Genomic DNA, 27,731 nt, shown 5'->3' with positions numbered 1-27,731 from the left:
AGAGATTGATCTTGTCTGTAAATGAAAAGAACAGGACCAGATAAATTTCCACTTGATTTAGAAGAGTAAATGGTCTCATTAGATTTACTGAAAGAAAAGAAAATAAATAGTCTAGTGTTTCAACGAGGTATTTCAATAATTCCAAAAAATTGAAATATATATTAAATGAATTATTTGTAATTTAATTTTCTCCATTTTTTAAATAATTAGTTTAGATGAAATAATTGAATTATCTTAGATTCTAATTTTCTTGTTTGGATAAAGCAATTCAATTTTTATTTTACAATGAACTTAATCATATCTTTGAGTCTAACTTAATGTAGCTCGACTTTCAATTTGGTACGACTTATCTTAACTTTTGGTTCAAGTCGATTCGACCTCAACTGGTTTGACTTGGGCCAATTCGAAACAATTCAACCTTGGCATAATTGAATCAATTTGACCTTAATTGATTTGAACTGATTCGGCCCGAGTTGATTTGACTCAACTTTCAACTCGGATAGATTGGTCTAGGCCAACTCAAGTCAACCTTCACCCAAGGTCCTCTCAGCTCAGAGTCATCTGTTTGCACCTTCATCAGGGCTGACCCAGCTTAAACTTCGGTCGAACCGATTCGAATCAACCTTCGATCTGGGTCAACTCGGCTCGACATGTGACACGACCCGACTAGGCTCAACCTTGGCCTAGACCAACTCGATGCAGAGCCATCTCGTCTCGACCTTTGTCTGGACCAACTTAGCTCGACCTTTGATTTAGGCTGATTCAGTTGTTCCTATGCTCAGCTCAACCTTCGGCCTCGACCAACTAGGTTGACCTTTAACCCGAACCGACTTGTCTTGACCTTTCGCTCAACCCAACGGATGGAATTTTTATGTCATAACCAATGAAGAATTCACTTGAAGAATTTCAATTTTCTTCTTTTTTATTAATTTACTTCTAATATTTTAATGCTTTCAATCTACTTTTATCCAATTATTTCGTATTTATTTGTTATATTACTTAAAATTTACATGTATCATAATCATTATCGCCAAGCCAAGTTATATCAATTAATCTTTATCATTTTGTATTATTGTTTTAGTTTTTCAATTAAAATTTTTGTTATTTTGTAAATTATCATAAAATGAACAAAAATGGTTAAATTTTACTTTTATCTTTTTAATAAGACGATGGAATTGTTATAATCATAAACATAAATTTTAAGTCTGATGGTAATAAATTAAGTATAAAAACTAATTATGCTGAATATGCAAATTCTGTACGAATACTATGTAAGTTAAAAAATTATAGATCGTTTAACCATATTTAATTCACATTTTCACCGAAAACACTTCTATAATATACAATATTTACCACATTTAGTAAACTATCTAATATGAAAGTACAAAGAGTCATTAGAAAGAAGGATATTACAATACTTTAAAGTAGACTTTAAAATAATAAAAGTTAAATTCAATTATTATACATTCTCTTCTTTTGTCAAATACTTTAAATAAACGCTGACTTTGTTTATAATTTTTTAACAAATGGTTATAATATGATAGTAAATCATTTGATTGTCGCAATGCCATAGCTTAAACGAATATATATATATATATATATATATATATATATATATATATATATATATATATATATATAATATAATATAAAAATCTAAAGAAGTGTGAGAGAAATTGAAATCGAAGCATTTCTCCGACAAACTAACAATTATTGTGTTTGAAGAATTCTTTTTGTCCCCTTCAATATTCTAGAACCTCTGCCTTTAGGCTTGCATCAAAACATAACATAATTTATTTATATTAAATTTTCAAATATTTTTTCTTTATATTTGTTGATTTTAATTTCTAAAATATATTATTCAATTTTATTTTCTTATTTTTCATACCCTAAACCTTACATTGTATAGAAAAAATTGTCTCAACATAATATTCATCTAATAATATATCCCTACGTTTGTACTAATATATAGTATACTTAAGAGATTGAAAACTTTGATAAGTTCCGATTCCAATAGCATTTTATTAAAATTTCTTTTTTTACTCAAACATTTGTATTTCTCATTTATCTTCCCTCGCATGTTTTGATCCAATTTCATCTTCTAGGTTTATGACCTATTTATTTTTTTCATGTCATTCAACCGTAGAGTCCTGATTATGTCGGAGAGATTAATAGAGAATAAGTAAATTCAAAAAGAAAAAACAAGTAAATGTTTCTAATTGCTGCATTAGAAATAGGTAAGAAAAAGAAGGATTTTTTTGAAAGTTGCATAACATGATTGATTTGACAGAAAATAAGAATAAAATTAAGAAAAAAAACAATACAAGTAAACCCCACAATTTTCTAAAACTATTTTTTCTGTTTTCTATTCACACTAAACACATCATATTAATATATTTGCTTCGTCGTTCTCAGTTCAGTCAAACAAAGAAACCATAAATAATAGTTCAAGTATATAAGTCTCAAACGTATATTAGTATATCAAATTAATACAATTGATTAGAATAATTATATTTATATATTTTCAAAATTTAAGATCAAATTGTATCTAAATTTACAACCGTAACAAATTTGACTTCGTTTTTAAAGTTTAAAAACTAAAATCCTATTTAATCTATGCAGTGTAAGTTTGTGAGAGTTTTATGAGAATTAAAGATGAAGAAGAATGAGAATTATAGTAGAAAGTGTTATATATTTATAATTGTATTAGTTGTTGTAACGTTAGCAAACCTCCTCTTTTTTTTTAGTGGTGTATGTCTCTGCAAGTTGATCCCACATCCATATTTTATGAAATATTATTTTTCATACCAGGTGTTACGGAGTATGGATTTTTTAAATTCATTCATCATCTATAAATAGGTGCTCAAATCATCTTTCAAAAAATAATCTTTTCTCATCTCTCCTTTTCTTAATTTCTTTGTTTTTTCTCTTCTTTATATCCTAGTCACTTACTCTTCAAAGAGTACTTATTTTGCTAATTTCTGTTATCTTGGAATATATTTGAGATGTTCCTGTTGTACTCGGAGAAATTTATACATACGAATAAATATTTAAGGAGAATATTTTTACACACCTCAGAAAATTCTTTTATTTTATATTTTTATTAATTTTATGTAAATTTGCTAACATTGAAAAATGTTGAGTAGACATGAATGTGTGGAGGGAGGAAGAGAATCTTGGACAGAGAGAAAGCAATGATAATGCAACAAATATCGAAGGATGGTATGTTATTGTTGAATGTGACTGTGAGAAGACACATGCATCTGATTTCCACACGAGGCCAGAATATAAGTAAGAAATAATATTCATGATTCAAAGTCATTCATGAAATCTAGTTACGCATATTCATGTCCACAGTAGATTCCAAAGTCACGTGTACTGTGTCGCCGCATGTCGCACCCAAAACCTTGTCACTGTCAAAACAGCTTAATGGCAGCCATGACATCACGTCCAAGCTTCTTTTTTTCTTCATTTCAACCCTTCTTTTCATCATCTTCAGTTCAACCTTCATATTCTCAACTCTCTTTTATTGCAGGTCCCACATCGATTTGTATAAAACTAGTGAAAGAGTGGTATAGGATTTTACTTCCTGCACCCCCGTAATTTCTTCCTGCATCTCTTCGAACTTTTGAAATACTTATTTTGCTATCTGAAAAAGTGATTTTTGGATTACATGTTTTGAAAGCTTTTTGAAACAAAATATACGAAATAAAATTATCAGAACAAAATTTCTGGAACAAAGTTTTCAGAACATAATTCTCGGAGCGTATGAATTGTGTTCGGGAATAAATTTTTCAGAATGGGATTGTTGAAAAAAAAAAAAATCCGGAACTCATAAAATACCTTTCAAAATGATATTTTCAGAATACCCGTACATGAAATGTTTGAAATACATGAAATATGTTCTGGAAAAAAAAATTTAGATTGATTTTTTTTTTCTGCTTTTTCTCTCGTCTTCTCTGGTAGTGGTAGTGATGTGATATGGTACAATGGTACGGTGGTAAGAGGTGTTTGAGTCTAGTAATATTATGGAGATGCAGTTAGTAATTGTGGTGGTGCATAAAGCAATAACCTACGATTTGTAGGGTTCAGTCCAGTACATATGTGAGGTGGGTTTTGTTCCTGGGGCAGCCTGACCCATGTTCAGACTATTGCTTTCTTCACCTCATTTTATAGGTGCACTTATTATTATAATTTAAGGATGAAAATGATCTTTTAAAGTTTTACACTTTCTGGAAAATGTATTTTGGATGATATCCGAAATATATTTTTAAATAATACCTCCAGATACATGTGTTTCAGAATTTGTTTTCAATATATCCTAAAAGTATAAATATTTTAAATTATATTTGTAAATTTGAGTACAAAACCTTACTGGACTAAGTTAAAGAAATAGTTATTTTTCTGAATTTAACTGAGTATTAATAGAATATATATATATATATATATATATATATATATATATATATATATATATATATTACATATTATATAGATGTAATATGTTGAGTTCTCATTAACAAGCTATGAAATGATTGAGTGATTGTCATAATGGTCACATGGTTCAGTTGCAGTCATTAATCAATGTGATGGTTCACTCACAATCGTAATTGCTTTATTCTTTTTAACTTGGCTTAACCTTTTGGAAATTATTTAGGGAGGTTTATCTGAATGGGGTTTTATCATAGAAGATAAGATGCTAGGGGCCCAATTTTCATTTCATTTTTACTTTTCTTTCGATATACCTTTTACTATCCAACAAAATCCATGTAAGATTCATTCATTATTAGTTTTCAATATATGGCTCACATGAAATGCACCAAATAATAGTGTTCATTATTAACATCTCTCTTTCAATACTTACCTTTCCATAATGGAGTCAACACCAGAAAGAAAATAATAATGAAAATTTCTTTGTCAAATAACACCAGAGTCCAAGTCAAGAATTATTTGATCCCGTGATCAAAATCTAGGGACACTAGTTAGCCTGCACTTTAACCTTTATTCATTTCAACCCAAAGAAAGATCATTTTTAGGTCACAATCATCAAAACAAACAACTCAAACTAATGTTCATTAGTCAGTTTAAAGTGTAACGATTTACATCATAAAACCAAAACAGAATTCTAAAACCCTAGACATGAAATATATAAGAAATCAACACTAGAAGAAACATCTACAAATATACATTCCTTATGTTTCAATCATCTTCAACAAGAGAGCATCAATTTGAAGTGATTGTAGAGTCTTTCATGCCTCCCCCAATGCCATCTTGATGTCCTTCTGTAAAGGCAAAGGAGAATAATTTCAAGTTTGAACATTTTTCACACAAAATATCATTGCATATCCATAGAGAGCTATGTGAGATAAACAGAGAGAGAGAGAAAGTAGTACTTCAATGGACAGTGGTGAGGTGGTTGGACCATAACGTTGTAGGACTTTCCCTTCCTTGTCAACCAAAAACTTGGTGAAATTCCACTTTATCCTAGAACACAAAAATCCTGATTTATTTGCTTTAAGGAATTTGTAGACAGGTGCTGTATCAGGTCCATTGACACGTATCTGCAAATAAAAAGGAATTTAATATATGCAGTTAACAACATGATGCTAAATAATGGAAAGTACAGCCATATGTAGTAATACATTTTATGAGGCTCATTTGACAGTACCAAGTATTGACCTTTTTTCTAATATAAACAAAGAATTTAAGAGCAAGACACAAAATTAGAGGATAAGAAATCCTCAAGGGAAAAATTGATAACAAGGGTCAAAGGAGAAAAATGAGGCCAAAAAAGAAAATATCACAAATCATGCAACAAAACATGTAATCTCTCTGAAGATCCAAGGAAGACATGTTAATCCCCTGAAAAGACCTTTAGCAGAACACCACAAGGAAGCTAAACAATATACATATACTCAATCCCTAATAAGGTTAAAAAACCCTCCCCTGAAAATTCTAGCATTTATTTCCAACCATGTACACCAATGGACTGCAAACAGTGCAGTGCCAAAGCTTTTTGGCACAGCTTTGCCTTTATTTAATAGAAGAAAACTGTAACTACAGACCTGTCCCTCATGGTTCTAGACCAACCCTTTAATGTTAAATGACATGATTTCCAAATTACAGTACAGTTCAGATAAGTAAAGAACATAGCACATTGTCTCAATGCTCATTTGGATTTCATTTCAAGTCAAGTCTTACCTAACATAAGGTATATGGCACTTGCAAGACAGCCTTTTCTTTTCTCAAATTTAATCTCTAAAAAAACAGGGCAGTTTCTGGCACAAATAACACCTTGATAATAGCAAACCCAAAACTCTACCAATTCAGTTTGCTGCACTTATTCTTCTGATACAATGGTGACATGAGATTTTTAACCTATGACCTCTTACGAACTATCTAAATCACTTACATTAGACCTATCTTGGCAACTTGCATAGCTGCATTTATGGACTTGAGTAATAGTTTTCCTGTTCTCGTTTAGAGCATACTGAAAACCATCTCTCAACAGTCATCAACGAGGCTCTATATTTTACAGTAGTACTTAGTCATCTAAACCAATTACAAATTCAATAAGGGCACACTCACAGAACATTAAGCGACAGGAAAACAATAACTGGGGCTTGACTTTACGACACACTGTCAAATCTTACCTATCATTAGAAGCCGAATGTATTTTTACTTTGGCACAACCTGACTCCACAAACATTCCATCCCATCAAAGTAGCATTGACTAAACCATTAGATATATAACTCCAAGCATATTATTAATACTTTTTTTTTTGGTTCCTTATCCTTTTCTTTACATCCTCCTAGTGTTCATGTGAATTGATGCAGACCATGTCTAAGACAAACATATAACAGGCATGGCAACTAATTAGTAATTCTGAATCCAGGCAGATTGCAGATTGTAGATTTATTTGTAATCCACATAACTTTTTATTATTTTCCTTCTAATCCTTTACCCTGATCATATAGATTCAATCAACACACAGATTAAGTTTACTGTGGTTCCAATTGAAAAGTGTGATATATTTAGCTTCAGAGTAGTAGCCCTTCACACTTCCATTGGAAAGCATACCAAGGAAATACTGTCATCGCTTCAATCTGCACTACTCATGGCACTGCATTAAGCAAAGTATTGCAACAATACCTCCCACTGCCAAAAGGTTACTAATGTAGTCCATGTTGCCAACTTGCCATAGTAGCATCTGCATGCTTAAATCCCAATTCTGTCTCTCGGCCTACAGCAAAATATGTATCTCTCATTGTTTTGTTACTTAGCTAATACCATTAAGCAATCCTTTACATGAAACTCCACAGCAGCAGCTCATGTCTCAAGAACTCAAGAATTACTTAGAGCTGCCTATTGACAACCTCTATCACACACTTTTTCACTCCATTAACCAAATTATTCGGCATGTTCTCCAGGCTAATAATTAATAAAAATGACACAGAACTAGATGTCTATATCACAGTTTTTAACTTTAAAGGATCCTACGTTGTATTCAATGGACTCAAACAATAGGGCTTGTTATTCCTTCCCATTTGAAAAATACTAATGACTACCAACTTAAAGCTACTGAACCAATCGGCATTTGATCACAAAATAAAATTAGAACAACAAACCAAAAAATCAATGTATCGTCTTTCTATTAAAAAATCTAGGGCACAAAATCAAGCAGTAGAGCCTTACACAGACAACCAGCATCATACATACCTTTCCAAAAATGGGATACTCAGCCTTGTACCTTGTACAGGCAAATTGCTCTGCCTCTTCGCTATTCCCCGGCTCTTGCTTCAAAAACTGGTTGCATGGAAATGCCAGTATCTCAAAACCTGAGATCAACCAACAAAACACTCTCAAGTATGAATAGTTAAAGATATTCCTTTCAGGCCCTTCAATCCAACCAAGTTCAAAAGTAATTGGTCACTGAAAATACACAAATTTAGGATCCAAGAACATGAAACCCCAACAACTAAACAAAAAAACAGTACCTTTGTCTTTGTATGTGCTGTAAAGCTCAGTTAACTGGGTGTAATTGGAATTCGTAAATCCACTGCAATTCACACCCACAGAGTTAATCAGTTAACCCAGGAGCAATAAAAGGAAAAAGAGAATGAAAGGTTGAATTTTTATAGCAAACACAAAGAAAATTGAGTTAGAAAAAAAGAAAGAAAAGGGTGCGTAAAAAAATACCATTTTGAAGCAACGTTAACTACAAGCAGAACCTTCCCCTTGTAGGTGGTGAGGTTCACGTCTCTGCCCTTGGCATCCTGTGCCAACCATGAACCATATGGTGAGAGAATTGTCTAATAGTTTCCAAAATCAAATAATAAAAAAATAAGGGTTTTCCGATGTTGAGATTCTGAGTATCTCCTCTACCTTGACCGAGAATTCATGGATGGATTTTTCCGAGACTGATTCAGCAGCACCCATTTCTGAAAAGTGAGAGAAGACTCTTTCCACAACTTTCTCTATCTCTTTGCTTTCTTAATTTAGATGGTACACTCTGTATATGCTAATATTTGGGTTTACCAATTTGTACTCTCTTTAACTCTTCCACTTCACATTTCATTCATTAGGTTAACTGTCCTCCAGCCATGGCAGGTGGACCACTTATGCGTTTTTTTCATGATTAAAGTTGAGTTGACAAACTTTTCCCTTTTCCCACGTTCAACGGTTTTTAATTGATTAGTATTAGTAACTTCACAGTTATCAATATTTTCCTTTATATTTTTCTAACTGTCTTCTTCTCACTTTAGAAACTATAAAAAATACATTACATTAGCTCATCTTAAAATCTATCTAAAATCCCTAATACTTAAATTATCTCATCTTGTTTGCATATTTTGTACTCTTATTAACTAACATAACAACTATTCATAATCACATATCTTGCGTTCATTACAACATTCTGTTTTAATAAGTTAAAAAATATGTTTATATTAATTCATAAATTTATCAGTGTGTCGGTTTATATTATTATTTGTTATTTGATATACTTATTCTGTAATTTGAATAAAATAATGTTGGATGGACAATATAAATTACAAACGTGTATAAAAAAAGGAATAAACATGCTTCTATTATGAAATAGTTGAATTTGAGTATATATTTTCAGAATATCAGTAGTTTATGTTTAATTTTTTATTTTAAAATATAATTAAAAATAAAATATATGCATAATATGAAGAAATCCGCATTATATATAAAATATTGCATACATATATTATATACACAAGTAGAAATCAGAGACACCGTAGAAATTAGAGTTGTCAAAATTGGTTGAAATCCGTGAGTCAATCCAGCTCACCACGGGTTCGGGTCAGGTTGGGTTGAAGTTTTTTTACAAATTTTAATATAGGTTAATTATTGACCCGGCTCACCCGGGTTGAACCCGTGGTGAGCCGGGTTGGTGGATAAAAGAGTCAAACAAGTGTTTTATTAAGTTGGACTTTACATCTTTGTCATGTTATGTTGTTTTTTTAGCCAACACACATTATTTGTATTTTTTTAATTTTGGTTTGTATTTGTATTGTATTAAAGTTTATTTAAATTTTAATTCAAATTATAATTTAGTTTTGACTGGAAAAAAAATAAAAAAATTGTATTTTTTTTAATTAAGTGAACTCGTGATCCAACCCTTTTAATCCACCAATCCGTAGTGGGTCGGATCGCGTTCGAAAATTTTTTGGTTCACTAAAAAATGAACCGGGTTGGATTGACTCACTAAATCATCAACCCGTATTAGATCGGGCCGAATTATACGTTTTGACAACTATAGTAAAAATGCATATTTGTGACGGTGCATGTCTCTATTCTTTTTATTACAATAGATTGATAGATTGATTATTATAATAATTATGAATATCTTTATATATATATATATATATATATATATATATATATATATATATTAGTTATATTTTAATATAGGGAATACTAAAATTAATTATGTTTATAAAGTAAAAAGTGGTAGAAGGGTAGGTAGACAAAATACTACTTAAAAACTCAATTTCTATTAATTATGTTTATAAGGGTAAAATTTACGCCAGTTACAAAAACACAATTGTTTTATATATAATTAAAGATAATTATAAAAATAAAAAATCATATAAATGAAACACTTATATTTTTATTAAATTTTATAATGTGTAGAAATTAATTATGTTTATAAAAATAACATACTAAAAATAGTTGTTTTTGCAACGAGATAGAAGAAAGGAAATGTATATAGCAAATAAATAGAAGTTTATGACATGTACTTCAATTTAGATAATATATTTGTTTTCAACACACAAATACTTGTGTTCGATATTTTAGAATATTTTACTCATACTTATCAACAAAGCATATGATTTATAAATAGATAGTAGATGACAATAATTTATAGTTTTTTATGTTGACAATTCGAATACATATAGCTTTAATTATGATTGCACTGTAATAATCATATATTTATCACGTTTTTAAGAATTATTGTATATTTTTCAATATACATATATCAAATATACATATATCACGTATTGATATTGTATATTATTATTTTCAAAATAAACGTATCGGCGTATTGTGTCGTATCCGGAACACATATTATATTCGTGCATCCATTTAATTTTAATATTTAAATGTTTTTTAATTATAAAATATAATTAAAAGTAATATATAAATATAGTTTATATATACTAAAGGTGGGAATAATTTGTAATGTATATTTTCTTACAGTATTATTTTCATATTATAAATGAAAATGTCAAAAATTAAAAGTAATAATCCAGGTACTTTATTTAAATAAGATTATTAAATTTACAAATTAATATTATATTTAACTTAATAAAATAAAATCGAGTCAATAAAATGGTTATGAAAATTTCAGCCTCTTTACTTTTATGTTTGATTAAATAATATATAAATTAATTAAAAATAGAAAGAAAAAGTACAATTACTATGCTTTCTTGAAACCAATGTTTAAATCTTTACCGGGAATAACAGATTATCTTTATCATCTCAGATTATACATATATTCATTTTAAAAAAAATATCAAACGTTGTATAAATGACTTTAAAAACCGCTCATTTATAGACCACTTTATTCATGATGGTCACTTTTCACAAGATAAACCTCAACCTCAAACCTGTAAAGTGTTCTTACATATTCAATTATAACACGGCCTTCTAATTTTAGGTGAAGAAGAGCATAATTTTTTTTTTATTTTCTGCTGATTCATATAATTGTGAAATGGAAGGAACAATTTCCATACTCACTTTTATCTAGTAAATGGTTAGTCATAATTACACTTCTTTAAAGTGCTGAGTTCAAAACTTAATTTTGAGATAAAGAAAAAAAAAATTTGCTGGTTTGCACTAAATTTCTTAGACAAAGAAAGTACACACAAATTCTACTGAAAACTTACATCCATGCTCTTGCACAACAGTTAAATCATTGTAATGAATTTTAAAATAAGGGTTAACTATATCTTTTTGTCCTTTTTTTTTTTACTAAAAGTATTAGGCGATTTTGATTTTAATTTATGTTCAAAAATTTGATATAATTAAACCCTTACACTTTCAATATTTATAGGATGAATCTCAATAACTAACGGTGTTAATGTTTTCTCTGACGTATTGATATTTTCTTTTTCTTTGACGTGATAAATGGTAATCTTTTATCTGAAAGCATTAAACAAATTAATTAATTTAAAAAGTTAAATTAAATTTCCACATCCTCTTCTTTCTCGATGTATGGCTTCTCCTTCCAAATCTTCCACACCTAGATAGATCTTCATTCCAGCACCAACATCTTCCATTCACATACAACCTTCATCTTCTACCTTCCATTTCTCATCATAATTCTGATTTTGTTAATAAAAAATATCCATTATAAACACTCCAGTTCAACGAAAACATGAAAATATTCATCAACTGCAATCATCTTCCATCATCACCGTTCCCTTATACTACAACAGAACAATCACGTTCTAGAACTTCATTCGTCTTATTCCTCCAACTCACGACCCTCACACAGAACAACTCTAGCCTTCCTCTCAATCACCCACAATAATATCAAATCACACTCATCCAGAAAACCAAAAACATAGAACAAAACATTCATACACATAACAACACCCGATCATAATAGAGACAGAGAAGGAGGAAGACGACAATAGGGATTGATGGCAGAGAGGAAGCTTCTATTGGGAAGAATAGGGAGAAGAAACCCAGTTAAAAAAAAGATATTTTATTTTATTTTTCAAACTAATTAATTTGACACCTATCATAAATGAAAGATTGATGTGAATTATTGTTGACCACGTTAAAAAAAATACTAGCCATTAATCATTGAAGACTGATTATATGAATTTCGAAAGAAGAGATACCTGATTAGACCAAACATTAAAAAAGGGACTAAAGATATAAGAAAATGTTGTTTGTCACTGTCATCAAAACACCAGCCATGGCCTTACCCTGTTCAAGTCATTTAGCAGTTTAATACTTTTATAAAGAATATATAATGTTACTTTCTATTTACGCCTACAAAAGTCCTGCAATTCTTAATCTCATCATTCATGTAACATCTCAAATATAAAAATTTAAAGGAATGATGGAGATATAATGCAAGCTTTTTCTAAAACTACAGAGGATCTTTATTTATTCAGTTTTAAAAGCAAATACATATTTCTTCACTTGAAAAAGAAAATATTTCTACGAAAGCTTTTCCAAAGTTTATGATGGTAACAGCTAGGCATGCCCTCCATGACACGGTACACTTACGTAGTTGAACATACCAACAACCTTAATCAATTCTAACATGGCATGGAGAGGGTAATGGCCCCACACATTTGAATATAAGGCCAAGGTTTTATCATTAGCCATCAAATTACAGGCTGCAGAGTACTCACACTGAGTGCATGACAAAAAGGCATGTATGAGAAATAAATAAATAAAGCCAATACTCAAGTAGAATACAGCCAACTCATCTTAGTTACCGAAGGGGAGTTTTTTCTATATTATGAAAACAATTTCAGGAAACAGCCCTTAAACAAATTTTGTACTTTTGATCACCAACTATAAGAGCTTCCTTGAAATAAATTATATAATCTGCAACAAAAGAATTTGATAAATTGACAGCCTAGAGATAAGCTACAGTTCTCCAACGACTGTACAGTGACTCTTCTTCCTGCTCTGCATTCTGCAGAAGAGGCTGCAATATATATGTTTATATACAAATCTAGCAAATTGTAACCATATTCTGTGCAGTTTCTGCGGAACTCTATAAAGATTTTTTTCTTCCATGTACAGAAAGATGGAATAAAAACCACCTCTTCTAAACAAAGGCAGGACCCACGCCAAAAAGTGGGTTGTATCCAAACATTCAATGAGTGAATTATAGGTAACAATGGTTACTAATTAGTGAAGGATAACCAAAGAAGCCTGCGAATAGACAGTAGCATGCCGACCTCCATTTATTGGTAATTTCTCTTCACCTGGGCTGCCAAAAGCTTGGGCCTGAAACATAATTATCTTAGACCTCAATTCAATATTTTTCACGTAATATTTAAGAATTCCAATAACATATGTACATCAGATAATAAAGATGTTTTAGAGATTGATGAAAATCTGTCAGAGGGGGTATATATACCTCGGTTTGCTACTGGAATTGCATCTTCATAGTGAGGTCTAAAATGCAAGGAGTCCCTGTAATTCAGTGGTGGGGGAGGAAATCTCCATTCATGACCTGGAAAACTGGCTGGTTCACTTGGATGACAACCATAAGGAGCAGTCACACCTCTGTCATGATACCAAGGACCTGAAAGCAGAGAAATCCCAAGAAAGATAATTACTAATACATACACACCCAAATAAAACCACGGCATGCCTGCCATCTTCACTTCAAAATTGACATTACAAAAGCATCATCAGTGATCAGTCTTACCATAAGAAGGAGGACCATTCCATATCTCTTGGTAATCACATGAATGTTGTTTTAATCTCTCATGATTTTCATAACCAAATTCTCTCTTCATACTCGGCACAAAATGGTAATCATTGGAATATGGAAGGGGTTGCAGAACCTCCCTTTGAGACTTCATACGATGTTCCCCATGAACAAAAGAAAACTGATTAGATGGCACATGGTGAGGTGGTGGTATCGAGTAACCTTTATTATGCATAGTACCACCATCAGTGTTCCTGGAAATGTCAGTTGATTGTATAGGGCGAATGTTCAAAGAGCAAGTAGACGACTGCATCTGCATTGGCTTGTCTCTACATTCATGGACAGTATACTGCATTGCCTCACTGGCAGGTTGACCATTTCTTGGTTCAGAAAAGGGCTGAGCCATAGGATGCAGTACATTGGCTTTCACGGTCTGCAAAAAGAACCAAAGTCCAAGTAGAAAGGAAAAGGTTATTACATCAGTTGTCACATGCTGCAACTTGTTACACTGAGTTTAGAAAAAACAAGCAAGTGTAAACCATACCAGTGAATCTCCAAAACCTTTTGAATCAACTGCAACATGAAATTGATCAGAGGTAGCTGATGTGAGCTGTGCAGTAGGTGGGGGTGCAGGTAGAGGAACAGGAGGAGGAGGAGGAGGAGGAGAAGGAGGAGGTGGTGGTGGTGGAGGTGGTGGAGATGAAGGTGGGGGTGGGGAAGACGGTGGCAAATCTTGTGGCAAAGGAGGAGCAAATGACATGTGAAGATTCTTCTCAAACTCTGGGACATTTACTCTATCAACATTACAATTTGAATTTAATTCAAGATCAACAGAGGGAGCGACATCTTCCATTTCAAGCTCACCATCAACATCTTCCAACACATGCCTGCGTTTTTCAATTGCATGAGCCATTTCTTGCACTTCATGTGTTTCAGAATCATGCTCAGGAGTAACAGCCTCAAACTCCCCTCCATCAGAATCACTTCCTCCATCTTCAAGCATTCGGGGCATGCAAAATCCAGGTAGCTGAAAACTTGAGTTGCTGCAAGACCAAATGCAACTTGAGTTAACACACTTAAAGAAGTAGGAGAAAAGCAGAGTGAATAATGCATCACACCTTCCATATTCATCAAACATGCCCTCCATGTCTCTGACAGGGTCATCAAAAGGCCTGTCTCTTCTTAATGAACGGCGTGAGTAGACACCTGCAGAAGCTGAAGTGCTATATGAGTCTATTTCCCGCATATGATGCCGAATAATGGGTTCAGGAAGGATTTTTCTCTCCAACCACAGCCTTAATACCTACATAATTGGGAGGAAAAATTAACAAGGATAATGACCCAAAGAAATATTTCAAAGGGAAAACTTGAACATCTGTGATTAACTTCGTAAACAGGAAAAAACTCATTAACTTGCCTTAAGACACTGACGACGATTTTCTTTTGCAGCATTTCCAGGAGGAGCAACTGCAGACAATAGACGTGGCAGCACTGCTTTCATAGTGGATGGATACACTCCACCAATGTCTCCTGGAAAATAAATATATTTTCAACATACTAAAACTATAAGTTCGGTTATGATTACAACATCAACAGATACATGCGAACATAGTCTATTGGTTGTGCTTGCAAGGTTCAAGAAGAAACAACAATTGAAAAAGAAAAATACCTTTCAACCCTCGAGAACATTGAGCAATAGAATCAACAAGAAAAAACAGATCCACCCTCCGATGCAGGCTCGTCTCAATTTCCAGATTACGTACAAGAATTTCAACCACCTAGAATACACCCCCAAAGCCCAGTCCCCCCAAAAATGCATATATCATTAAGACAAGGTTTTAATTCCCATCTTGGTTTGTAAGATTTAAATCTAAACATATTGGTTCAAACTTATTTAAGCTAGGACAGACAAAACTAGACTGGAATGCCAAAAACAAGATGAATGATGCCCAAGAGAAAAAATGATCAAATAATTTAGAAGATTGTTCAAAAAGAAGAGAACATTAGTCTAATACCATCAAGCAATTTATTCTTCAATAATTTAGGCAAAGAAAAGGCATTCTGGCTAAGGATAACAGGCACAAGACAATGTTTTGATGACTCCAATATTTTGGTTATCACAAAACAAATGTTTCCTCCTAAAGAAATTCAAATTCTACCAGGAGATGAGATTTGTATCCAAAATGTCATAATTATAATACATGAACACCAATAAGTTCAATTCAGACTTCTATTCGTCCCTGCTCATAATCACTGCTGAGCAGAATAGGTAGACTTGCCAAGGGGAATTGTAAAATTGGTTGAATCAGTTTCAAGTGCCAACTTTCACTAGTGAATCAAGTTTCTTTCTTTTTCATTTTGGGCTTTTTGTAATCCTAAGCCCAATCCCCAAAACCCACTTTTCTGTAGCCCCAACACTAACAACACAGGAAAACACCTTCACTGACCTGACATCCCTGCATCTTGTTCAACCCCTAGCACAAAAACTGGTTCTCTCTCACCCAAGCCCCAAAATTGTTGCATGAACCACTACAACCAGAGCTCTTCTCTGGCATCCTTGAGGTTGTCCGACTCTCCGTTTAGCTCCTCTGCTTCTGCTGCTCTTTTTGTGTGGTTGATTGGTTCTCTTTCTATGGAAGAAATGAGGATCTCTTGAGCGATTATGATCGGATGATCTTTTTTAGAGGTCTAGTCTAGGTTTCAAGTGTAGTGTTTTGTACTAGTAGTCACTTGGTTGGTACTACAACAGTATTTTAAGCAGCTTTGCTTGACGTTTATGACTTGTGAATTTGTATGCGGTTTAGTTATTGACTTTCATATGCTTATTAATCTGGGATAATAAATTAAAGTTTAATTAAATGTTTGATACATGAGCTTTTTTCTCTTATAGTTATGTCATATGCATATATATGAAGATTATATATTGCAGAATATTACATGTTACAATTCAGCGATTTGTGTTTTTGTATCCCCTTTTCCAGTCTAAATTGAATCTTGAGTTTAACCACCTTATTTTTACACATCCTGAACCTCTAAAAAACATAAAAAGAGCAAAGAAAACCAAGCTCACATTGAAGAACAAGAAAGCAAAGGCCTTGAAAGGCACACAGACTATGAAAAGCTTTCTTTTGTGTATACAACAGCAGCACCACAGCATAAAGATTTAAACCTATGCCCCTATACAAACTATCTCAACCCTCCATCCACTATTAAGCCCACCTTATTGGGTTCCCTTGACTCATAAGTAAAACTAATATAATCAAAAAAGCATTAACAGTTCAATGGTCAAACATGTCCTATTGACACGGAAGAAAATAAAAATCTAGAAAGCACCATCACATTACCTTAGTTGCAATGCCAAACTTTGCACAGTCAATAGCAATGCGTGTTGCTCGACCAATACTTTCCTTTGTCCTTGTCAATGTCCCAAGCATTGCTTCAAAGTACAACAAAGCAGCATCTCCTGCTTCAGTTGACTTGCCCACAGATCTTGATCGGTCATTTGCCACAATCCCATCTTTCCATCCATCAGTAGGAACCGATAAAGTGTTTTTTTGGTGTACATCAGGGCTACAACTTCCATTTTGAAGGATATTACTACTGTCTGATGTAGAAATATTGCAGACTGATGTTGTGTTTGGAGGTGAACCTGGTGGAAGGCAGACTCTCCCATCAGTCAAAGATGGGCTTGACACAATCCCTAAATTACCCTTTTCACCTGAATAATCATTTGATATTGAGACAGAATTCATATCCTCCTCTTGTCCTTTAAATTTCACTTCTTTAATAACCTCATGCCTGAAAAGAAATAATAGCACAAGATTTATTGAATTGGAAGAAATGCACCATTACTTTCATCACACAATTGTTCTCTTTTCATTTACTAGCATCACCTTTAACAGATTCGTTAAAATATGTTTATCATATGACCCCAGTGATTGAATTCCATTGACCCCAATCAAAAGGGTGTACAGCAGAAGGGTGACAAATTTACCCAATAGTGATGTTTGTGGAAATGAATAGAAATCTTTAAAGAAATAAAAAAGCAAATCTTTATAAATAATTAAAGTAAAATGTTTTTAACATAATCTTTTCTTTTTTTCTCCCCAAGGATGTGTGATCAGAATCTAGTAATTGTACAGGCTAAAATAACTTACATGTCATTAATTTTTTTGCTGTCACCAACTACTTGCTTCACATCCTCACAACCAACCACCACATTCTGGGGCACGTTACTTCTGTTTTGAGGTAATAATTTATCACTTTCACTGGCCCTGAACACAGGATCAAGACTTATTCCGCCATGCTCTAATGTATTTGATGCATCTGAATGGTTCAAAGGCCTGATGTTGACATCACCGTTTGGTAACAAGGATGGACCTGGTGAATCTTGATTGCTTCCAACTTGACAACATTTCATATCAGGATTAGGAGAAATTTTGCCATGTAACTCAATTTGAGAAACTATTTTGGAAGGAAAACAAACAACAGAATCAATAAGATCTTCACCAACTTGCTGTCTATCACAAGGGATGGCATCCTTTCCAATTTCATTTTCGTACTTGGCCAACTGCTCATCCAATTCTATAGATGACCCGTTCTCTATGGAAATAATTGTATTTGAACGAGCTGAGAAACTAGACACACTAACATGGGAAGAATCAATGTCACAAGAATCCAACCTTTGAAGTTCTAAACCATTACCTCCTTCATTATTATCAGTCATGCAAGGACATTTCTCGAGAGTAGATATACAGCACCTACCAGGTGATGCCACCATAGAGGATGATGATTCCATGCAAGCTTGACCATCTTCAGCAGCATTGGCAGACATTGCTTCCAAAGCACGATGAATACGTTTAGATGGAGGCAGAGCAGCTTCATCATTCACAGAAAAGCCAATCATTTGCTCTTTCTTAATTTTACAAATATGAGAACCATTTTCTGAAGATGGAGCTTTTAAGTTAGGAGAAACATTAACCAAAGCTTCTTTCAAGACTGATGAACCTACTTCAGGATGGCTACCATTTTCACAATTTGAGGATGTGATTAATTGATGTGGTGAGTCAGTAATATCTTCATCACCACTCTTCACCAGGACTTCTACAGTGCTATTAAGTTCTGCCTCTGTTGATGATTTATTCATTCTAACTCTGGCTCGTTTCACCAAGGGCAAGTGTTCATCTCCATCTTGGTCAGGGCATCTCTCTTTTGAATTTTCACTCATATTCAGCAAAGTTTGACTGGCATTCAGTGCACCAGCATCATTAGTTTCTTTCTTCCTAGTTGGTCTTCTTTTCTTCTTGCTGATTACAGTCTTTATTTCTAGATCAAGACCTTTGTTCAAATCATCTTCACCTTCAGGGCATTCAAAAGGCTCAGACTGTTCAAGTTTTAAATTACAATCTATTGTACTTCCCTCATTTAAAGCAAAGCCATCAGAATTTATTGTAATAATTTCAGAACCATTGTCCTCCATGCTAAGATTTGAGGCAAATGCAAGTGAATTAGTATCATCACAACCGAAAAGACTAGGAGATTTCCTGGTATGTTTACACCTTCGTATATCCATTTTCTGAATTGCATCAGCTAATACATAGTCATCACTATTGCCATCACCGAAATTTTCACCATCACTACAAGGTACAACAAAGTCTTGGACCTGTAATGTGCTTCTAATCCTTCGAGCTGGTTCATTTCTTAGGGTAATTGGAAAAGGTGATTTTACAGTTGCAGTCACAGTAGCATTATCAGTAGGTTCATCCAATGATGCCTCTATATTATATGACTCATTCCTCAATGCAACAGCATCCTCAGCTGCACAAACTACATCAGGTCTGCCGATCACACAATTTGAAGATTCCTTTTGTGAATTAATTGCCAAAGGAGCCTCGATCTCATCCTTTGACCATAGGTTTGCAGATGGATCAAGTGGATTTGATAAATTTGCAATACCAATTTCACCATCAGAACTAGTGTCATCATCTAGATTATCACACTTCGATTTTTCATAACTTTCAATAATCTCCTTTACTGCACGTGCAAAATCAGCACCCCTTCCTGGACGTTTGGCAAGAGATTGTTTCTTATCTTCAGTAAATGCTTCTACATCGGTAGGATTACAGAATGCTCTGAAAAACCAAATCACATTCCAAACTAAGACAACTTTCAAGCTGTATAAATATAAGCCTTGTGCAAGGGGAAATAATTAAAGGTTGAGAGAGATTCCACAACACAACACAGTTATGAAGTCTTACCGTTAGCTTAAAAATAAATTATATTCAAAACAATTCACATTCAGTCAATGGAATCATCAACTAAGAAATAGAAATTAAAAATTCAAAACCTAATTTATTATTCTTCCCTTTAAAGTTGGTGTAAGTCACTTCCTTCCTTCCCTGATTAAGTATGGATGTAGAATGATTTAATCAATATTAACTCACATCGTACCTTATTTAATCATAAGGAATATAGTTCGTATATTTCCTCAGATCTATTAACTACGTAGAAATTTGTCATCTATCAACAAGTACGCAGAAATTCGTACCTTATTTCTAGTTATTAATTATCTTTAAGTATAGGAGAGTAACTATACTCAAATATGGGAAAATTATTACAGCACATTTTATCAGAGCCTTTACAGGGACTCAAGGCACTCAGGTGCAACTGTCCTTCCTTATTTTCCTTAGCCCAATACCACATCACTGCAACAGCCTATTCTATAGAACCCTTTAAAACAAATAGTCCAATTACAGCCTTGTAAATTTCAGGAATGCCGTACAACTGGATCGCAAAAATTATATAACAATTGACAAGATAGGTGCTAACTTTAAATGGGAAGCAGAGGCTTTGCATCTCTGTGACAATCCCCCTTAGAGTAACAATGAGAACGTAGAGGATACATTCATCACGACCAGTAGCTGAACACAATGCAGATTGAGTTATCTCGGGATTTTATGCAACTTGAGACATCAAAATATGAGACATGTCTAAAAACTTATTTGAAAGCTCAGAATGTGGGTATAATCTGAATCAAGGCAAGACTTGTTCATACCAAACCAAGTAACCGTTCTGCCACATCCCATTTCATGTAAGAATGGTTTATGACAGGAGACAAAGCTGTGCCAGAATCTGGAATTGAAATCAAAAGAAGTGAATCAAACTTTTAAGTGAGAAGAGCTTGTGTTTTGAATTCATATGGCTGGTCTAAGCATACCAATATACTGGATTGAATACCTCTGCCTCTCAATCCAACACTGATTCAGCTCTCACTAATGCAGAGAGACAACGATAAACATTTTATAGACCAAAACCAAACAAAAACCCTGAACCAAGACAATATATGGTATAGTTATACCAACAGAACATCAGGGAAATCAAACTGGTTAAAACAGAGACAGAGTAAAGCTAACTATACAACAGTCAAGAAAAGGAAGTAACACCTTCACCTTCCTACTTTCCAGTTGTCAACAAAATTTCAAGAACACACTTTTCTTTTATGCATACAAAAATGTATGGAACAATCATATTTTGTCTTGGTTTTCGGTTTCTACTAGAGCTATGGAACACTCATTTTTTGGGTTCCAACAATTACTACAAAAAAACTTAATGCTAAAAATTATTTATCATACTGTGCTCGTGTTGAACTTTGGTTTCTTGGCTAAGGTTTTGATGATAAACTGGAAAAAAGACAGCAGTGAAATATCATCAAGTGTTGAACAGTGGAAGAAGTTTGACTGGCAACTTTGTGCTCTGTTGTGGCAATCTAATGAACCTAATATATTGGGGACCCTCAAAACATGTAAATCCTTTTGGAAGAAGGCTTAGAACATCTTCTCAAATGACATTCCGAGACTACATGATTTTGTACATAAATTGCCATCTCTCAAATAGACAAAACATAAGATGACATCTTTGAATGTTCAAACGTCAATCTTCTTTGAGGAGTTAAAGATGTTTATAAGCAGAAGTTGGACAAGTTACATATGGTCATGATAATTTGTGCCATGAATCCAAATTTTGATCATATTCAAGATCAAATCTAAACCGGACAAGAAGTCCCATCAGTGGAAAGACTAACAGCACAACCATGTTGTGTTCCAACTCTTAAAGGCAGAAACCTTAATGATCCTACTGACGTTTTTGCCATGGTATCTACTCGAGGAAGGGGAGAACATGGCAATAAAGGAGGACATGGTGGTCAAGGATGTCCTCAATGATTTAATTGTAAGAGAACGAGACATACTCAAGAAAATTGTTACTCTTTCCATGGCTTTCCTAACAAGACAAAATATCTTCACATCCAAAACAATTGAACCAAAGTATCCTAATGAAAAATAGCAAGAACTTGAGGTTAAAATCCAGTAGTCAGGCACAATCTTCTACACATCCCAATTTCTCAAAAATCTACATCTCACAATCCATACAAAGTCAAAATCTACATTTCATCAGGTCCTTCATTATCATCACTAAATACCATACTCAATACAATGATTCTTGATACTAAAAATTCCAACTAACTTATTGCTCTTTGAAAAGATACTCTACCCACAATCCCCATCCCATTTACAATTTTCTAAGCTATTATCAGTTATCCCCTTCCTACTTCTCATTTATTTCCTCTATGTCTTCTATTACCAATCCAAAAAAATGTGACCAAAGTACTTGACTGGCAACAAGCCATGATTGTTGAAATGTAGATCCCTGAACATAATCACACATGGGACTTAGTTTCTGTGCCATCTGGGCAAAAACAATTGGTTGTAGATGAGTGTGCACCCTTAAAGTAGGGTCAAATAGTGAAGTTGATCGCCTTCAAGCCCAATTTGTGGCTAAAGGATTCAAATATATGGTATGGATTATAGTAATACTTTTTCTTAAGTGGCAAAAACGACAATAATTTGTCTCTTCTTTGCAATGGCAACTCTATCATTGGCCACTTCATCAATTGGATATTAAAAATGTTTTCTTTCTCTTCCTTAAGCTTTTGTTCTACGTAATTGATCATCAAGCTCTTTTCCTCATATATACTCTTTCAAGTGTTCCTAAACCCCCCAAAAAGTATAAAAGTATACTAATAAAGCAAGTATAGTACCCTATACATGTAAATGGGTTTTCACATGGTAATAAAAGCATGTCAAATGGATATAGGAGTGATACAAGAAAAGATGTTAACAATGTCACAATTAGCACGAATTTATTTAGGAAAAATTGGAGTTGAGCAATGCTGTTGATATTGAATTAAAAAGATATTGGCAACCCAAACATCCTTTACAAAATATATCCAAACTCATAACAGGTCATGACAAAAGCATCACAGACAAAAAAAATGCAATGTATTCATATACATAAACAAAACAGAAATATAATTGCAATGTGAAAATAATGAAAGACAACCAAACAGTTAATAGTAATAGATAAATAGATAGATAGATAGTCTAGAAATTAAAATAATAATAAAATCAAAAACATAAACCCTCAAGTTCAAAACTTTAAATAAGGACAAAAATAAATAGAGTAGAAAAGAGAAAAAAAGAAAGAAAAAGGAGACGGTGGTGGTGAAGAATGAAAGAGGAAACAAAAGAAGGGGAGGGGGACAATTAAGTACAAAAGAGGAAACAGATAAACCAAGATATAGTTGTGTGAGGACAAGGGAACAAGCACTGCCACTGCCATGGAATGATGACAGCAGAACACATAGCAGGTAGCAAAGGAATAAGCTGTAGGTGGCAGCATCACAAGTCACGTGAAGTGGCAGCACCATCTGTGCCTGACTAAGTGACCATGGTTGTTGAACCAGATCTGCTGTGCTTTTTGGTTTGTGGTTGGTATAGATTTTTTAGTCATGGATTGGGTTTGGTTCAGGTTTTATTACCCAACCCTTTCAAAAACAAATGTTGGGCTTGGTTGGGTCTAAGGACTCATAACATAACAGCATTAGAAACAATGAAATTAGAGAGTGGCATAGGTGTCAAAGTCAGGACCGAGGCTTCATCTTCTTCCTCACAACGAGTCACAAGGTGCTGGTGTGATTTCTGTAACGTCTAAAGTGGCCACAATGCGCTTCCAAACTCAATCCACCACCACCATGCTGTGGCATCCAGCAATCCACCACCACCTTCCATCATTGTGCCACACCATGGCCATTTTTCAATAACGCTGGTGTATAACTTCCTTGTACATGTTCTTACTGGATATGTAACCAATATTATAACTTCCTCTAATTGACCAAGATAATAACTACCTATAATTAACCAAGATTGCTATATTTTTTGCTGGATCTTTAACCAGTTTATCACTTCCTTGTAAATCAACTAAATAGAGAACCACAAAAGTTCCAAATAAGTTTTAATAACCATAAGAATAAGTAGTGACAGGGCTATAGGAAAGATTACAGGGTGAATTTAGCAAGAAAAAATATTTTGAGGATGCCAAAAGAAAACATAATTTATAGAGCTGCACTCTGGCCCTCGGAATTGAATAAAAGGCAAAATACTAACTAAGAAAGAATCTAACGTGAAGAACAGAAAAGAAGGAAAATTATTACAGAAAAAAATAAAACACACTGTGGACCAAGCAGAAACCAAAACATTACGGATTCAAGCATTCACAGTCACAAAGCCTAACTCGCAATCCAGTATAAAAACATTTCTATCCACAAAAACACCATAAGCAGAACTCTCAAATTATAAATCATACCACCTCACATCATATATATTACTATCACAGGTTATTGATAGGGTTCATTTAGCTAAATTTTGAGATTTAAGACTTTGAAGAGTCAGTTTTTGCATGAATTGATTTAGGGAAAATCAGTGTTTATGTTTCAAAATCTTATTTCCAGCAAACACCGAGAGAATTAAAATGAACAAGAATACCACAATTAAACCTTACAGAATCCCTAGGTCAAAAAGATATGAACCATGTCACATTTATACTTATACCATTGCAAACAACTTAGTTTGAAATTTCATCATTTATATTCATTTACTTATCAAACATGAACACCATATGCATACCAATAGCAATTCAATCATGTGAGACATGGATTTGAATACACACATTTGTTGGGTTCCAAAGAAGTAGACAAATACTTTCTTCCGATCAGCAGCGTAACCCCACTTCTGCGGCTCATCCACCTGCCCCAAGAATCAAAAACAACTTAATCAGCAAATAAAATTCTCATAAAATCCAAACCAAACTACGAGGAAAAGTGCCCAACTGTCCATAACAAACGTATAACCTATACAGGACAACAGAAAATGCAAAAGCAAAGTTCTGAATTGTTTAACAATGGCCCCTGGTCTCTTACCTTCTCCATATCTGTTCCTAACCAAATTCCGGGAGCCTCTACCCCCAACTAAGTCATTCATTAAATATTTCCACAAGATAATTATTTGATTAAGCCAGTACCCATATACTATCAAAATTAGACAGAAAAACTGCAAACTTTAGCTAAAGGCATACAACATACATAGTCAGACCCAAAAACTTTTAATAAAAGACATAATACACATAAATAAAACATCCGAATTAATTGAAACAAAAACAGGCAACCACTTAAAGAAAAACTTAAGCTAAGGCAAACTAGATAATCAAGGTCAGACCCCAAAACTTCAACAAAATTCAATATACACTTTAAAACAAAACATCACCCAAATTGATCGATTCACACACTTTCCACTGCAACATAGTTCAGCAAAGGAGAACCAACAAAATACGCAATCCAAGGGGGAGTGGTGTGTTATTCTGGACAGTAAAACACAATCAATCCAAAAACTCAAGCATTCACTTAACAATTAGCAGGAAACACTCACCGTCGCAGGCCAAACAGGGAATCCCTTAACCTTAGCAAGCACGAGATCGCCGACCTTAAACTGACTGCAAGCGGCGGCAGCCGCCGCCGCCTTTTTTCCGCTCTTTCTCCGACTAGGCGGCATGGCAGGAAGCAGCTCCCGATTCGCTCTGAATGGCGCAAAAGTAAACGGCGAAGGAACTTGGGTGAAGGATCGAAGGAGCTGGCAGGGTTGGGAATTGGCAGACAGAATTAGCAGGCATTGGGAATAGAGAAAACCCTAATCAGGAATAGAGTTTGAGAGAGAATGAAAAACATGAGATAAGAAAAGAGAGAAGAGTTTCGTTTGGTGAGGCAGGAAGAAGAATAGAAGAAGGTGCTGCTGCTGGTACTGGTGCGGTGGTGGTGGCTAAGTTTAGGGTGCGCAAGGTTCTGGGTATATGCATTCACACACTCCGTGAAGTGCGCTAATGTGCACCTGGTGCGCTCACTGTAAAATCAAGTAAATAAACCCTCTTTTCTTCCCTCTGCCACGTCACCACCCCCTCAAATAAACCTTAATTTAATATCAGAACTAAAAAAATTCTAATCTCTTTTTTTCAAAACTGTTAAAATCTCCTTGTTTATACAGTAGAAATCAGTGTGACTAAGGTTCTTTCTACCAACTAATCTTGAATCTAGCACTATTGTATCCTATCGTAAATAAATTTACCTTTTTTTTTTAAATATCACTTTTATTTTCAAAACCTTATTCCAGTCAAATAAAATTGTTATGAAAATGAAAGCTTTACTCGGAAACAAATTGTTTATAATAATTTTATCACTTAGTATGATAAAAAAAAGCTTAGGATCCAGTAGTTACTATTCAAATACACATTGCTGAAGAATCAAATTTGCTACTATTTTTTAAAATTTTAAGCCACTCGAATAGAATTCTTACGAAAAAAAAAATTCCTGCAAAGAAATTTTTATTATTTAATATTAAAAAAAACTTACGATATAGTGGATGAAATTTCAATGCATAATGCTAATGAACATCTTTAATTGTAACTTTTGTATATCTTCGATTTTAAATGTTTATTTCTTTCTTTCTTCTCTTTGATACACTTTAATTAATCATTTGACACCATTGTTATTGCACTGGTGTTTGGATAGAAAATGTTAATATGTTCAAAGATATATAAAATCCAGCTTGATTGGGTTAATTAAAAAAAATTCAAGTTACTTAATTTCGTACCATTTTTTTTATATTTTTGAATATTTTAGTGTAGGTCTTTAAATTTCTAGTAATTGTGTTTTTTAGTTGAAATTTAATTCATAACAAATAATTATAAGTAAAATTAACTATTTACTTTTTATAAAAACTTAAGATGGATTATGGAGAAGATAAATTAGTCATAATATCTTCATTTTTATACAGGTATTGTGTTTTGTTTAAACATAATATAAATGTGTGTAATTGAGTGAAAATGTTTTTTGACTTTTTTTTAATGTATTTGTATAAAATGTTTTAATTTTGTTGTTTATGTTGAGACGTTGATATAGTGGTTAAATTATGTATGTTAGAGTATAAATTTTCTTAAATTGCGTTTTGAATAATTTTTGTATAAGTAAAGTTTATTTTTTTATAGTTTTTCATATATTAGTTTATGAATTTGATATGAATAAAAACTGTGTTTAAATGATTGAAGAGTGATATTTGAAAAATTACGATTGTATCGATCATTATGATTTTATTCCAAATTTGTATTTCTTAAAGTGATTTTGAGAAAAACTTTTTTAAAACATATTACATGGAGTTCATTTTTTTAATAATTTTCATCAAATGAAAGAATTTTCACTTATATTTGAAACTCAACATTTACTTTTTATCGTATTTTTCTTAATCCAACTATTTTTTGCTTAAGAAAAAATAATCGTTAATTGTATCTCAACCCTTGATTTTGACAAAAATAAGAAAGATTTCGCTAAAAAGGACTATAATTTTTTTTTTGTCT

At 33.2% G+C, this 27,731-nt stretch overlaps 1 protein-coding gene across 1 annotated transcript; it reads right to left on the bottom strand.

Moving 5' to 3' along the window:
- Nucleotides 1-4,982: 4,982 nt before the first annotated feature.
- On the bottom strand, nt 4,983-26,207 carry LOC114190763 (protein HUA2-LIKE 2-like). The gene is made up of 16 exons (XM_028079780.1): nt 25,757-26,207; nt 25,002-25,078; nt 18,098-20,071; nt 17,285-17,738; nt 15,610-15,718; nt 15,358-15,470; nt 15,059-15,243; nt 14,485-14,983; nt 13,938-14,373; nt 13,644-13,811; nt 8,387-8,493; nt 8,201-8,277; nt 7,999-8,060; nt 7,721-7,839; nt 5,394-5,561; nt 4,983-5,282 (listed from the first exon to the last, which is right to left on the bottom strand). Exons 1-16 carry the CDS (start codon nt 25,877-25,879, stop codon nt 5,250-5,252), a joined length of 4,704 nt encoding a protein of 1,567 aa, XP_027935581.1. The 5' UTR covers nt 25,880-26,207; the 3' UTR covers nt 4,983-5,249.
- Nucleotides 26,208-27,731: the final 1,524 nt, after the last annotated feature.

The sequence above is a fragment of the Vigna unguiculata genome, chromosome 1 (assembly GCF_004118075.2).
Source record: "Vigna unguiculata cultivar IT97K-499-35 chromosome 1, ASM411807v1, whole genome shotgun sequence".
Lineage (NCBI taxonomy): Eukaryota > Viridiplantae > Streptophyta > Magnoliopsida > Fabales > Fabaceae > Vigna > Vigna unguiculata.
Note: the sequence above shows the minus strand (reverse complement) of the source record. Positions and strands in the feature narration are given on the sequence as shown.

Coding starts and splice junctions, on each gene's coding strand:
- LOC114190763 (XM_028079780.1), bottom strand. CDS start 25,879: ATGCCGCCTAGTCGGAGAAAGAGCGGAAAAAAGGCGGCGGCGGCTGCC. Junction 20,072..25,001: donor TTCTTTGGAACCCAACAAAT/GTGTGTATTCAA, acceptor TTGGTTTTTCAG/AGCATTCTGTAATCCTACCG. Junction 8,494..13,643: donor AATTCCAGTAGCAAACCGAG/GTATATATACCC, acceptor ATCTAAATTAAG/AAAGCAAAGAGATAGAGAAA.